This window comes from Pollachius pollachius (genome assembly GCF_949987615.1).
Source record: "Pollachius pollachius genome assembly, chromosome: 6".
Lineage (NCBI taxonomy): Eukaryota > Metazoa > Chordata > Actinopteri > Gadiformes > Gadidae > Pollachius > Pollachius pollachius.
In genome coordinates this window covers 23296130-23312438 of record NC_136939.1, presented here as the reverse complement: position 1 = coordinate 23312438, position 16309 = coordinate 23296130, and the positions used below count along the sequence as shown (strand labels likewise).

The window sequence follows — 16309 nt, the reverse complement described above, 5'->3', positions numbered from 1 at the left end:
CGTTTAGGGTTGTTTTAAGGACAGTTTTGTGAATACCTATAGCCAGCCATTGTTAAGCAGGCAGGGCCGATTTCAAATGAGCCAAATACCCGAGACAGGACCAATAGTCAAAATGTCGGTGTCAAACACTTTTTTTTTGCAATCTACCATAGTATGCTCTAGCTCTATTGATTTCAATATGAATACCTAAAGTTACAGTATTTCTATTATAAAATGTACTTTTGTTAGCCTTAAGCCTAGCTCAGTAATTATGCCATAACACATCACCTCCTGCTGTGTAACGAGCTGCATTGAACACAAGATCTATTGAGAACACCAAATCCATATTTCCTGTTATTTTGGTGAAAGTAATGCAAAAGAAATGTAAAAGTAGTGTAATGTAACTAATTACTTAGAAATGACAGTAACAAGTAATAAATAATGCATTACTCTTTTGAAGTAACTTGCCCAACACTGATGTATAGTATGATATTATTTAGATATAGAGCTCCCGGACTCCCGCCGGAGTACAAGGAGTATTCTAGAATATTTACAGAACACGGCCAAAGGCTGTGTGCGCCTCGCCATTGCAATAGACAATGAGCTACGACCGTGCGAGCGCCACGTGTGTGTGTCTGTGTGTGTGTGTGTAAATAAACACACTAACGCAATTGTTGTACACTTGTTATTTGGATAACAGTTCTGCTGTTGGTATTACGGCACATAACACGTCGGGTTCTCTGACGTCTCTGGTATTTCTACAACAAGACTCGTAGTGGGGTTTATCTCAGCCATGGTTGAGAAGGAATCGGGGGAAAGGACCTTTGGCTTTGCCTCCCTGAAGTACATAAACTAAACGAAGGAGAAAGGGATTGTTGCCCGCGATTGTCTCCCACCAGAGCCCCGCTGCTCGCCGCCACAAGGCACCACCGCAGCGAGGCACGCTGCCCACTTCCGAGGTGGTGGTACCTCGACAGCGGGGCTCCGGCGGCAGACAATCGCGGACAACAATTCCTTTCACCTCCATGTCGCGGTTCAGTCTACTTCAGATTGATGTTGAAGTGGAAGAACCAGAGACTTCAGAAAACCCGATACAGTTGTTTGAGATTCATAATATCGTCTGGAGGCGCACAAAGCTTTTGGCTGTGATATATATATATTGTAGCGCCGGTCAGGGAGAGATGGAAGAATGAGACGGGAGACAGGTTTCAACCGCTTAGTACCACTCTCGCGCCCCTTACACCGCACGACTGCGACAGTTGGTTCTTTATTTTAACAACGAACATAACAGAAACACGGGACACCTGACCAACACACACAACACTCTCACTAATGGTCCCGATCACACAACAATGGAACAACACACAATTAATAAAGACCCCAAACCAGTTAACCCCACTTAACCCCAACAACAGAACAAATCAACAAAACCCCTTTTGTCAACTGACAACCCCAACCCCAACTCCCAGAATCCCCCGCGGCTCCGGAACATGGCGCCCACACCCGTGGTCGCCACACAGCCCCCACCTCAGGGGTCAGACGTCCCGACGACCCCATGATCCGTCACATAGTCCCTTAAGTGTTCAGGGGGCCGGCGCCGCCGGTTCGGCCGCTGAAACCCCCCAGAGGCGGCAGCCGCAGGGCCAACGGCCCCACCCGGGGAGCCAGCAGGGACGGAGGAGCCGCCAGGGGAACCGCGAGGCGTTCCTCCTTCCTCACCAGCAACAACCGGGGCGAGGGGGCGGTACGGCGAGAGTCTGTCCTGGTGCAACACCACCACCCGCCCTCGAGCGCCCGGCATCCGCAGCCGGTACACCACCTCGGACACTCTGTCGAGGATTTCTCCCGGCCCCTGCCAGTGGCTCCGCAGTTTGGGGCAGACCCCCCTCTTTCTGACTGGGCAGTACACCCACACCCTGTCCCCGGGTGTGAACGCTCGTCCCCGGCAGCGAGTGTCATAGCCCCTCTTCTGCCTCACCCCGGAGGCAGCCTGAGCCTGGCGGGTGTAGTCGTGGACCACCAGCAGGCGATCCCTTAGCCTGCGGAAATAGTCCATAGCCGCACCCCCGGCGAGCTCAGGCTCAGGCGGGGACCCGAACACCAAGTCCACCGGTGTCCGGAGCTCCCGCCCAAACATGAGGGCAGCCGGAGTGCAGTGACTGGATTCCTGCACCGCCGTCCGATAGGACCACAGGACCAGGGGCAGGTGACGGTCCCAGTCCCGCTGGTGCTGGCTGGTGAGGATGGCGAGCTGGGTGGCCAGGGTGCGGTTAAACCGCTCCACCAACCCGTCACTCTGGGGATGGAGCGGCGTCGTCCTCGTCTTGTGCACCCCCAGCCGCCGGCAGACCTCTCCAAAGACCTGGGACTCGAAGTTCCGCCCCTGGTCGCTGTGGAGCTCAGCAGGGACCCCGAAACGGGCAAACAAAAGCACAAAAGCACGCGCATGGACGACCGATACCGGCCCATGGATGGCTACAGGACCCTGGACTCTGGGTACCGGGCCCCCAGCCGGCGGCAGATGGACCTCTACGGCGCCCAGCCCCAGGTGGCCCGCGGCATGCAGGGCTGTACAGTGCGAGCATTTCACTCGCATATGCGCCTAAAAATAGTTTGTGCGAGTAGAAAAAATAAAAAGGGAGCACCGGTGCGACTACGGATTTCAACCCTTTCATTCGCATTTTGCTCCTAAACTAAATCCATACTATGTGTATCAAAGTAGAGTAGTCCACAATTCTCGCGCATCTCTGTATAAAAAATGGACAAGTACTGTCCTACAACTTCTTTTTCACACCTGCAAAACACAGACCTCATGTGATGAGATGCGGTGACGTCGCCCTGCGGCGAGTTTATGAATGAAAACATCCGCGCCGCCCGGCCAGCACGGGAGATTCACCGCCCGCGGAAGTAAAAATCAGGACAGATTGATCTGTGTGTGTGTGTGTGTGTGTGTGTGTGTGTGTGTGTACGAGAGGAGGACTAGTTTCTCCTCGCCACTGCGGAGTCCGACGATGCGGCGCGAGTTGAGCGGAGCGATATCGGTGTTAAAGTCGTAGCCGGACACTCGAACGTTGAAGGAAAATTAACTGACCGTGTACAATGAAGAAAATTGACTCGTATTTCCTAAAAAAGCAAAGCGAAACCGCTGACAGAGCGGACATCGGTGAGAGAAATGTGGGAGAAGTGGAATCTGGGACTGACGATGTTGACTCCGTCGAGCCGGAGGAGATGCCAACAGTTAGCCTAGCTAGCACCGGTAGTGCTAGCAAGGTTTACAAATTTAAAGCCGACTGGATCAAGCTCTTCTCCTGGTTGGAATATGAGGACAACCTCATGTTTTGTAAATACTGGAAAGGCCAAAAGCAGGCAGGAAATTCGGCATTTGTTTCTGGAAACCCCCATTTTAAAAAAGATAGTGTAACCAAACATAACTACTCCAAGCGGCACATCTCCTGCAGAGACAGTTACATGCTGAGACAAAACAAACCAGCCTTGACAGTGACCGCAGCTCTGGACAGGCAGGTGATGTTGTCCGAGGTGGAGATGAGGAGGCAGCTTAAAATCAAAATGAACATCGCCTACTTCATCGCCAAGGAGGAAGAGCCGTTTGTCAAGTTTGGGCCACTTATCACGCTGCACAAGAAGAACGGCGTTGATATCAACCCAACCTATGACAACCATGTCAGGTAATATTTTCCAATAATATTAATATAGTAGTAATAATAATAATATTTAAAATCATAGCTTTTTACTAAAACAAAGCAATGTTGTCATTTTGGCATGTGTATAGTACCATTATGATAAGTAATGTAACTGCATGTGATGTCAGTCATGTTATGTAACAGTATGTAGCTTAGTATGTGTATACTACATACTACATATGCCAGGCTTTGTATTTATTTCTTGGCCTCAGTTGCAGGGAGATAAGCAGTTGTTCTGCAACACTGTTTGTATCCAATAAAACTTAAAATTACAAACCATAAGTGTTTTACAACAGTGTTCTCATTCATACAGGTGTGCGGAAATGATTGGACAAGTTGCCGATCTCTTGAAAGAGAACCTAGCTGCTAAGCTGAGAACAGCAAAGCACCTTGCAGTTCTCATTGATGGTGACACTGACATATCAAACACCGAGTGTGAGATTGTCTATGTGCGTCTGGTAGAGGGTGGGAAGCCAGTCACTCTCCTTGTTGGACAACAGACCCTTGAACACTCCCATGCCAATGGTAGGTGGTCACGGTCTAGCAGCAAGAGTAACCTTTATTTTTGTATAGTTTCATAAATGCATAATTGAGTCACTATCTTGTTTGTTTTAAGGCCACAAAAGTTCTTATTGTTTTTATGCTATCCTTCAAGGTGTTCTGGATGCAACCAAGGCTGCATTCAATGCAGTTTGCCCAGACGACAATGGAGGGTCATGGATGAAGAAGATGATCAGCTTTGGGGCAGATGGTGCCTCAGTGAATATGGGCCACCGTGGAGGAGTGATTGCTCTCCTGCAAAGAGAGGCAGGGGAGTATATTATCCCTATCCACTGCATGCCACAGGTTTGTAACTGGAAAAAATGGTTATGTGGTAGCAGACATACATGCACATTTGTCACATGCGTGTGTGCACACACAACCTAAATTATTTGTCAGTCACACACAAATAGGCACACAGACACACCACTGTAACAGAGTAGGGAAAAAAAGAAGAGGAAGGTGGATAGTTGTTTTTTTAAACTATATTTTGGCTTTCACAGACTAGAGCTGGCGTTCCTAACCCTCCAGAAGAAAGAACCAATGGTGTCCCAGGTCTACGATCTTCTGCATCTTGTGTGGAAGACCTACCACTTCAGTGGAAAGTCCAAGACAGAGCTCAATAAAGTAGGGAAAGAGCTGGGTGTGGATGTCTGCACACCGTCTACTGTCAAAGGGACACGCTGGATCCCCCATGTCCACAGGGCCCTCAAAGTGTTCCTGCGACATGGAGCAGACAAGAACCTTGCCACAGACAATGGCCAGTACTCCACTGTCCTGCAGCACATGGAGCACCTGGCTGTTGCAGGTACAGTGGAGGTTCAAGGACAGGCAAAGAAGGTCAGTTTTACAACATTAAGTTAAACAAAATAGGTTTTAAGTTAAATTACATTTCAGACTTGAATGGTTGGCAGATGATGAGGTGGCTAGGAATACAACACTTATTTTGTATTGATCTACTGCTACACAGGTAAAGAGAGAAATGGAGAGTGCACCTTTTTGTGTATTCTGCCATTTTCTCTCTGACATGTTCGAGGAGCTGTCTTCACTTAGCCTCACCCTGCAGAGAAATGACCTGATCCTCCCCCAAGCTACCTCAGAGCTGAGGAAGACAGTGACAAGACTAGAAGGACTTAAGTCTAGGGCAAAGTCAGTAGGCATGCTGGAGAAGATCCAGACCATGCTTGCTCAGCGTGGAGATGATGAGTGCAGATTCCAGGTGTGTTAGGATGAGTTTGTTAGGATCTAATGGAAACAAATGTTTAGAGCAGAAGTGTGAGAATCTGTCACTATATGAGAATTAGTGTAGGTCTATTCAATGTAAAGATTTGGAGAAATGCAGTCTTTAAAACAATTTTGTGTGATTGTCTCTGTCTCTCTCTCTCTCTCTCTCAAAGGGAATACAACTGAAGGGGAATCTGACAGGTCTCACAGACCTCACCCATCCACAGCTGAAGAAACACATGGAGGCAGCTATCACTATTGGTGTGACTGAGCTAAAAGCCAGGTTTGGTGGGCTCCTGAATGATGACGCTTAAGTCAAGACCCCGGTGCAGGCCTTCAGAGTCTTCAATCATGACACATGGCCAGATGATCAGGGCAGCCTTCTGACCTTCGGTGATGGTGATGTGGCAGACCTGGTGAGGCATTTCAGAGAGCCTCTTGAGAGGTAAGAATGTATTTTGCACTGCTGTGATGTAGGCACTGCCTGATGTGATGTGAACAATGATGCCTGGGTATTTGCTAACTTCCTCTGTTAAATCTCTACAGATCAGGGTGTGACCTGGCAGCTGTTGAGGATGAGTGGCAGGGACTGAAGATCTTGGTCAGTCAAACTTTCAAGGACAAGTCCTACAGTGGCCTGTGGGAGACCATGCTGACCAAGGAGCCATACAGGGAGGATTACAAGGTAAGCAAACACTGCTGAGTGTTTGCATGCTGCAGTGCCCTTCTCCTATTATTGGTGGTTAAAGATGAGATAAGTAAGGCCTATCTTAATCCCCCTAGAACATACTGGAGTTGGTGCAGCTGATGCTAGTGTTGCCCATTTCGGCTGCCCAGTGCGAAAGGGGCTTCTCTGCACAGAACCGCATAAAGAGCTCCAAAAGAAGCAGCCTTGCAGTCTCCACCACCGAAGACCTCATGAGGATCACCCTGGAGGGGCCCAGTCTTGAGGACTATGATCCAAGTCCTGCAGTGGACCGCTGGATGAACTCAGCCAAGCGTGCCAGGAGACTTGACTACAAAAAGATGTGGGACAGGGGTGTTCTCTGTGTTTAATTGAGGGTTACAGTAGGCCTTATGATGGCCCTGTGTTTATATGTATTAGTGCACATGTGTTACTGTGTACGTGATTTGAGTGTAAAATAATAAAATTGTGTTATTTATGAAATTTAGTAGTGCTCCTAAATTTTTTTCTGTGCTCCTAAATTTTTTCATTTAGGAGCACTTGTGCTCCTAGTGAAAAAGCTAAGCGTACAGGGCGAGGGGTCGGCCATGGCCATGCGCTACAGGCAGTACGGGCTCGGGAGCTGCAAGGTCAATTTAGACGGAGACATGGGAGGGGTGGACCCCTACGTCTGGGGGGTCCCCGGGACCATGGATAGGGGGAGCATGGCCTCATTGGACAGCACACTGAGGAAGGACCCGCCCCCTTCCTGGAGACAGCCGGAGCTTCCCGAGGTGATCGCCATGTTGAACTACGGCCTGGACCCTGTCAAGACCAAGGCTGCCACCTACCTGCAGCGCGTCACCTTTATGAACGACAAGGTCAAGGCGGACATGAGGCGGCTGAAGGGCATCCCGGCGCTGGTGTCCCTGCTGGACCACCCCAAGAAGGAGGTTTACCACGCCGCCTGCGGCGCGCTCAAGAACATCTCGTTCGGCAGCAACGCCGACAACAAGATCGCCATCAAAAACTGCGACGGCGTGAAGGGCCTGGTGCGGGTGCTGAGGAAGACCAACGAGCAGGACCTCACCGACACCATCACAGGCACCCTGTGGAGCCTGTCTGCCCACGACAAGTTGAAGATGGAGATCATCGACCACGCGCTGCACGCCCTCTTCAACGAGGTGATTGTGCCGCACGCGGGCTGGGAGCGGAGCGGCGGCGCCGGGGAGGAGAATTGGAAGCCCCGCCCCCTGGAGTGGGAGAGGGCGTTCACCAACACGGCCTGCTGTCTCAGGAATGTCAGTTCGAAGCACAGAGAGGGCCTGATGAAGGTGCGGGAGTGCCCTGGCCTCGTGGACTCCTTGTTGTACATTGTCAAGTTGAAGGTCTACCACAAAGACGTGGATAGTAAGTTTGTAGAAAACATTGTGAGTCTGCTGAGGAATCTGTCCTACAACGAGAACCCCATCTGCGAGCGCTTCTCCGAGCCCGGGCCCCTGAACCAGGGCCCCGCCCCCGGCTCACAGAAGGGCAGTGACTTCGGCTCAAAGAACGGCAAAGGCTACGAGCTTTTGAACCAGCTAGAGGTGGTGCAGCTCTACACCTCCCTGCTGCGGTGGAGCAAGAAAGCCTCGGTGCTGGAGGCGGCCGCCAGAGCCATCCAGAACCTGTGTGCCGGCCACTTGACGTGCGTGTGCCACATCTGGACCACGGTGCACCTGGAGAATGGTCTGCCCTTGATGGCGGAGCTGCTGGCCCACCGCGACGGCCGCGTGGTGTGTGCCATATCCGGGGCGCTCATGAACCTCTCCATGAACAAATGCAACAAAGAGCTGCAGGGGAAGCTCGTGGTGCCCCACCTGGTGGCAGCCCTGCCGGGCGGCCCCACCCCGTTGGCCTGGCCCGTGTCGAAGAGGACGGTGGTGTTGGTGCTCCGCACGCTGGCCAAGGTGCTGGGGGGGTGCAGCCTGGAGGTGGCCAAGACGCTGTGCACCTCGCAGAGCATCGAGCGACTGGTGCTCATCAGCAAGGACCGTCAGCGCTCTGAGCAGGAGGTGCGTGCGGCGGGCCAGGTCCTGCAGCTGGTCTGGGGCCACAAGGAGCTGCGCCGGCCCCTGGAGGAGGACGGCTGGAAGAAGGCCGACTTCGCTGTCAACCTCAGCGGCGTCAGCGGCACCGTCAAAGGGGGGCCGCACCAAAGGGGAGAAGAGGGACATGATCCCCCTGAACGACCTGGGACCCGAAGGCTTCACCACACTGGAGCAGAAGGAGAGGAGACACACTCTGGAAAACACCACAGACCCTTTACCGCGTGTATGGAGCAGTTTGAGAGGGCCACCGCTCCGCTGGAGTCCATCAGGGAGCAGGAGGCGCCATATGAGTGGCTGACCCGGGCGCTGGAGGAGCGGAGATCTGCAAGCCTCTCTGCTGGGGGCCACGCCCCAAATCACACGCAGGCCGCCGCCGCCGCCGCCGACTACCCCACCGCCACTGTGCCACGCAGCTACCACTACGGGCCCCCCGCCGGCCACGACGACTACTACGACTACCGGCCCGGCCCGTCGGCAGAGGCCTACTCCAGCACGGGAAGGACGAGACGGGAGCCCAGGTTGAACAATTATGCAGTTCCGTGCCCCATACACCGCACGACTACGGACTGCCTTTATTAACGACCCGAACGTAACAGAAACACGGGACACCTGACCAACACACACAACACTCTCACTAATGGTCCCGATCACACTACACATCACACAACAATGGAACAACACACAATTAACACACATCATCCCGAGAAATTAGCCCCAACAACAGAACAAATCAACAAAACCCCCTTTGTCAACTGACTACCCCAACTCCCAGAATCCCCCGTGGCTCCGGAACATGGCGCCCACACCCGTGGTCGCCACAATATGTTATAGATATCTATTCATAATATTATATCATTGAGATATAGAGCTCCAGGACTCCCGTCGGAGCACCCGGAGTGTTCTAGAATATTTACAGAACACGGCCAAAGGCTGTGTGCGCCTCGCCATTGTGATACATCCTCTGTAAACAGAGCGCATGGTACCGTGGCCGCAAGCTGCTCAGGGCCACATCCCCACCCTCCTCCTTCACTCGCCTCTCTCCTCCTCATTTGCATTAAAGCTACAGACACTGAAACGGCGCGTTTGTGGAAAGCTCAACGTGCGACTGGCTCGTAGGGGCTGAAATTCTGCACCACGGCTGAATTTTGGGAACATCTTCAAATACTGTGCTAGGGGCCCACTAATATCTATATTAAAGCATCCATAAAGTAGCATGGGACCTTTAATCGCGTTTGTAGCCGTACACTCAGATGTGAACTCATTCTTGCATGCGGGTGTCTTCATTCCTAAAAAAATGTAAACATTTGGAAGTATGCAAATTATTCTAAAGAGGTCGAGACTCCGTGCGTAGCCCCGCCTTCTCCAATGAACCAAGAAAGCCCGATCCCTGATGAGGGGGATTTTACCCCCTCGGTTTCACACAGGCAAGATGGTGAAATTGACGGGCGTGTCAAGCCTCGACCGAACCGGCTTGGCAGTGTAAAAAAGGCCTACAATTTTGCCACTCAGTTCCTTGGTAGCACCTACTTACAGTAGAAATCACTTCTGATGGACAAAATAATGTCTATGAAAAAAAAAACGTAGCTATTCTTATTATTATATTGTTTAACATTACGCATATTTAAAAGAAATATTGCATTTTAAAAAGTGGCTGGTAAAACAGTTGAGTGGCTGGTAGATTTTTGAATCCATCTGCCACAGTGGCCGATGGGTAAAAAATAAAATTTCCATCTCTGATATATACACATAAATACGTATTCATGAGTTCAAATAGCTTAATATCTGTATTCATACCCAGACATACGTATACATTAGTACATATACATATGTAGATACCTATAATTATGTACACATACATAAACATAGGTAAACATACGTATACATATGTACACATACATAAACATACTGTAGCTCTCGTCACAACACACAGACACAGGTTGGCTTCTTCGAAACGGGCGTTCTTTAATGGCACGTTGCTTTATTCCTTTACGTCTTTAAGCCTTTACGCCTTTACGCCGTGAAAACTCGCTGGCCGCTTGTTGTGAAAAGAGATTTAAGTTCTTTACTGTCCTTATATCTTGGCCGTCTGCTTTAACTTCAGAGGCGAACTTATGCTATCGCTGCACTTAACGAGCGCCATTCATACATGCTTGGTCATGCCTTTTTACATCAATTACACCAACACTAATGACGTAGGGAAACTAGGAACAAAACATTAGTTCCGTTCGCTTGCAGCACATTAACACATCGGTTCAATTACATTATATTAACATTTTAACCTTTTAACCCAACATGAATTATTATCTATTTATTTATTACATGAAATTGAAGTGTTGATTATTAAGTGTGTATAATTAAAGAAAACTTATTTATGCTACGTCACTTACACATACATACACATACATAAAACTACTATACGCACACATAAGTCTGAAATGGCAGTGCAAGTACAATTTCCTCAGTAATTGTACAATTTCTAGTTCCGATTCCTGTTCTATTTCACTTTCTTTCCACTTGTCCATTCAGTTTGCACGTCTGAATTTGGTTTGTTTTGTTTTTGAGAACGAGTCTGTGGTTGGAGGCTAGGTTCATAAAACAACATACACACACCTCTTTCACGTCATGACATCAACAGAAACGAGGGAACATTTCGCAAAATTCACGGTTTAGTTCATATCACGGTTTTGGGTTTGCTACATTTTGGGTGTAGCCGGAGATTACACAAGTGACTATAAAACACATATATAGATAAAGACACACATACATTTTAATATATATTTTTTATATATACTGACACTATAATATATATATATTAGTGCTGTTAGTTAAACGGGTTATTAACGGCGTTAACGCAAACCCATTTTAACGGGCTAAAGCATTTTATCGCGAGATTAACGCTCTTTAATATGCGGGAAAAACAACCAATCTGGCAACACCTGCTGAACGTCCTCACTTTATCGCAAAAGGTAGCCCAATTCAGCGGGAAAGATCGCCCAATCTGGCAACACTGCCTGAACGTCCTCACGCACTAGCGTCAACCATCAATCAATGAGACCGTTTGAAACTTAAACTGTGATTCAGAATAAAGTATATAAATGATATCCGTTTTGATTTTATTATAAAAATATATTATTATAGAGATCACTTTCTCAAAGTGTGAATGACTGCTCCAAGTGAGAATGTTAGTGTGAAATTGAACACTAACATTCATATGGCAATGTGTTTTTCAATAAAAAGACATTTGCACAAAGCAAGCCTTTTCCATGTTGATAAGAGCATTAAAATGAGAGGAAATAATGTAAAAAAACGAAATCATGGGACATTTAAAATAGATGAAAATGCGAGATTACATTATGAATACATCAACAACATTGTTATGAATACTTCATCAACAATGTTATGAAAACATCAACAACGCTATGAATACATCAACAACAAACATCTCTCCTTGGAACCAGATCTTACCAAAGACAAGCAGCTCAGTGGTGTGATTGGCCGTGCCAGCGCTGTTGTTCGCCAGGCAGCAGATCGTGCTCACGCCATACCTCACACCTCTGACGACGAGTAACCCCCTCTCCACTCAAGCCTCTGATTGGTCGTCTGTGCCGTTCCTCTCCAGGGGCTTGCCGTTGTGGAGCCACTCGACGGTGGGCTCCGGCGTACCGCTGGCATTGCAGGTGAAGCGGGCCGTTTGGCCCACGGGCAACACCAGGGTAGAGGAGTGGAACTCTGTGATGCTGGGGGCCTCCTCCTCCTCCGTGGGCATCATTGAACCTGAAGAAACCAGGATGAGATGAGTGAACGTTTACAACACGTATCTAGAGGTACACCATCCAACAGTCCCTTCACTTACTCTCTCTAATACCTGTCCACTAGAGGGCGACCCAGAAGATTCTGACCCAGTCTTTATACGTAAACATACGTATAAATATGTAAACATGCATAAACATACGTACACATGCGTAAACATACGTATAAATATCAGAGGTGGGTAGTAACGCGCTACATTTATTCCGTTAGAAATACTTGAGTAACTTTTTGGATAAATTCTAATTTTAGGAGTTGTTTTATTGCAACATACTTTTACTTTTACTTGAGTATATATTTTAAGAAAGAACGGTACTTTTACGCCGTTCCATTGGCTACGTGACGGTCGTTACTTTCTTTTTTTATATCGTTTTTTTTATTACATGCAAGATCTATTTCTTTCCCTGAGGGACGTCTTCAGCCAACATTTCTATCACGTGACTATTTTAACCAATAAAACCTGACAAAACGATCTTGCCAATCAAATGCAGCCACTTAAGTCACATGCCAAGTGTTGTCATGTGGCTCAACAGTGTCGCACACTTTTTTTAATGGCTCCTGTTCTGCGCTAATTTTGTGTCCGTGGCCGTGCCGTGTTCACAGATTTTAGCGTCTATCTGGCTTAGTTGAGAAAATGGAAGAAACCGCTGATTCTGAAACTGTAAGAGATAATCCCAACTTCTCACACATTAACAAAATCAAACTCACACACACTCACAATCAGACAATCTCTCAATCACACAAACTCATACACTAACAATCACATTGACACAAACTCACAAACACTCACAATCACAGAGACACTTCTTCTATGACACATCATTCCTGTTCTCCCTGTACTCACTTTGCATGCCCTGAGTCTGGGTGTGTGAGAGTCTGAGTGGTCTCTTTTTTCAGCCTCTGTAGTTTCATGGGTTAAGTGTGTTTTCCAGCAGGTTTTGATGTGTATTCAATTTCAAGTTTTTGTGTTTTACATTTTTTGGGCTGAACACAACCCAGATCATTTTGTCAGGGCCTGTGACATATTGTAACCTAGGAATTGGTTTAAAAATGTTTGTGCAAAATAATTGCAACAGTGTTATACGTGTATTGGTTTTAATTAATATAATTTTGGATAAAACTAATTTATTATAATTTTATTTAAAGGTTGATGTATTTAATTTTGCAAAGAATTAATTTATTATTGTTTTAGTTCAAGGGTTAATACATTTATTTTTAAAGACATTTATTGTTTTATTTAAATTAAACATTTTTATTTGAACATTGCTGTTTTATATGTTGTTCGTGTCTATTTTGTACCGTTTGTGTTGCTCTGTATATTTCAAAAATAAATCTGGAGAAACTCAGTACTTGTACTCTTGAGTACTTGAGTAGTCTTTTCACTGCATACTTTTTTACTCTTACTTGAGTAATTATTCTTATGAATACTTTTAATTCTACTTGAGCATTTATAGTCTTAAAGTAACAGTACTTTTACTTGAGTACATTTTTTGGCTACTCTAGCCACCTCTGATAAATATGTACATATACATACATACGCATACATAAACAAACATACTTATAATCACAAAAGTCTGTAATGGCAGTGCAAGTAGCCTACAATTTCTTCAGTAAGTGTATGATTTCTAGTTCAGATTCCTGTCCTATTATATTTTTCTTCCACTTTTCCATTCAGTTTGCACGTCTGAGTTATAGTTTGTTTTGTTTTTGAGAACTAGTCTGTGGTTTGAGGCTAGGTTCAACTAGACACCATACATGGATGGTTGTCTGCTTCCGGTAGAAGCTAAACATCAATGGTCTTAAAAAACACCTCATTCACGTCGTGCCATCCACAAAAACTAGGGAATAGTTCACATAAGTCACGTTTCGGTTCATATCACAGTTTTGGGTTTGCTTACGCATAGGAGGAGCTTTTTTCCAAAACGCTATGCATCCATTTGAATAGTTTTCAGGAAAATTAGATTTTTTACCAAGACCCACATATTTTGTTAATATTCAATTGATCCTGTTAAAATGTTTGTTGGTACAGTCCGAACCTTTTTTTTCCTAAAAGCTATAAATCCATAAATGGTTTATGTAAAAAAATAAATAACAAGAGAACATGCAACATACAATATCAGGGACTCATCTCATACTATAAACAAATACAAATTAAATAAATGCATGAAATAAAGACCTCCACACTCTGGGCCACTCTCTTCTCTCCCTAGTCCGATAAGGTGAACCCTTTTGGCCTCACACACAAGGTTTATATATCGCATTTAGGAGAAAAATAGGTTTGGCGCTTGTCGCGGTTTGGAAAGGAACTGCATCTTGCGGTACATTTCAAACAAGGAAATATAGCGATTTGGTATGAAACGTTGATGGAGAAGTGAATTGCGTCAGTACACAGCAAAATGGCATGAAAAACTAATTTTTTGGAGACAGACAGACAGACAGACAGACAGACAGACAGACAGACAGACAGACAGACAGACAGACAGACAGACAGACAGACAGACAGACAGACAGACAGACAGACAGACACCTACATTTATAAAAAAAAAATATATAAACCTCAACAACAACATTATCAATACATCAACAACAATTTTATGAATACATCATCAACAACGTTTTGAATACATCAACAACAAACATCTCTCCTTGGATCCAGATCTTACCAAAGACAAGCAGCTCAGTGGTGTGATTGGCCGTGCCAGCGCTGTTGGTCGCCATGCAGCAGACGATGTTCACACCATACCCCACCCCTCTGACGAAGAGGAAGCCCCTCTCCACCCAAGCCTCTGATTGGTCGTCTGTGCCGTTCCTCTCCAGGGGCTGCCGTTGTGGAGCCACTCGACGGTGGGCTCCGGCGTACCGCTGGCATTGAAGGTGAAGCGGGCCGTTTGGCCCACGGGCAACACCAGGGAAGAGGAGTGGAACTCTGTGATGCTGGGGGCCTCCTCCTCCTCCGTGGGCATCATTGAACCTGAAGAAACCAGGATGAGATGAGTGAACGTTTACACCACGTATCTAGAGATACACCATCCAACAGTCCCTTCACTTACTCTCTCTAATACCTGTCCACTAGAGGACGACCCAGAAGATTCAGGGTCGCCCTCAAGACACTCCAGCTCAGAGATTAACGAGTGAGATTCCAGTATGCTGATCTCCTGTCCATCATATTCAGGAATATATGATTCACTCACTGAAGTGCAGGGAGATAAGGATAATACTCAGCAGTCCGAAGATCCCAATGACAGTGTTGCACGACTTTAGAGCTGTTAAAGAGTAGGACACACATACACACACACATTAATGTACACAGTGATATATTCATACTGCGCGGCTATCATTCACAGTCCAGACAGTCTCCCTACGGTCTGCAGAATCCCTCCCCGTCTTGAAGAAACATCTGCAGACCTCTACTGAGAACACCTCAGTAAGTGATTACTGATACTGTAGCTCTCGTGTTGAATTCAAAAGACACTTAAAGGGGTAGTTCGTAATTTTGGACATAGGACCACATTTCCAATGTAGCCAGTGTGCTATTTATCATTGGAGACAATGATGTTTTCAACACGTTTCATTCAGTCCTTCTAGTTGCAGAGATCGCTGGTGCTAGGCTAGCCAAGTCGATGGGTTTCTGCTAGCCTGCCCATAAAAACAGTTTTACCCACTCCACTGTACACCTGAGGCAAATCAATGATAACGCTATACTATCAATGTAAACGTCTGTGGATAGAATAATGTTAGAAATAAAACTATCCTTGCATCGCCTTACATTTTGAGGGACTACAGCGGCGGAATTTTACTTTGCTCCGGTGTAGCAACCAATTCACTACAGCACAACGTAAACAGAGAAGCGCACTCCAGTCGGGACACTAGTAGGTGCCTAGGTAATATCAGTCCGTCACTGCCGTAGCCTACTTCCAACTACAGGGAAGTATAAACTACATGCAATGCAAGGGTAGTTTTTATTCTAACATTATTCTATCAACACATACATTTATCGATAGTCTGGTGTTATAATTGATTTGCGTCGGGTGTACTGTGGAGTGGGTAAAACGTTTTTGGACTGTTTTTATTGGCAGGCTAATAAAAATTTTTTTTTTATGAATGAATACACCCGCATTCAATAATGAGGTCATGTCATAAGTGTAGACTACAAACGCGATTAACTATGGTCAGTGATGTTCGTTACTGTCTAGACAGGGTCCAATAAACAGTGAACTTCAGCACAGCCTCACCGAAGCGCCTACAGTGCTTAATGCAAACAATCGCAACAAAAAACGTCTGCAGAAATTCTCAGACACCCA

The 16309-nt window shown here is 46.6% G+C and overlaps 1 protein-coding gene across 1 annotated transcript; it reads left to right on the top strand.

Annotated features, from left to right (window-relative positions):
* Positions 1-3546: 3546 nt before the first annotated feature.
* On the top strand, positions 3547-15143 carry LOC307076948 (uncharacterized protein; the record flags this gene model as incomplete). Its single annotated transcript, XM_079738180.1, is given in 12 exon segments — positions 3547-3665; positions 4724-5060; positions 5257-5439; positions 5777-5889; positions 5991-6129; positions 6228-6483; positions 6664-8299; positions 8301-8424; positions 8568-8671; positions 11722-11878; positions 14826-14907; positions 15082-15143. Coding segments are annotated over 12 exon segments (3312 nt in total).
* Positions 15144-16309: the final 1166 nt, after the last annotated feature.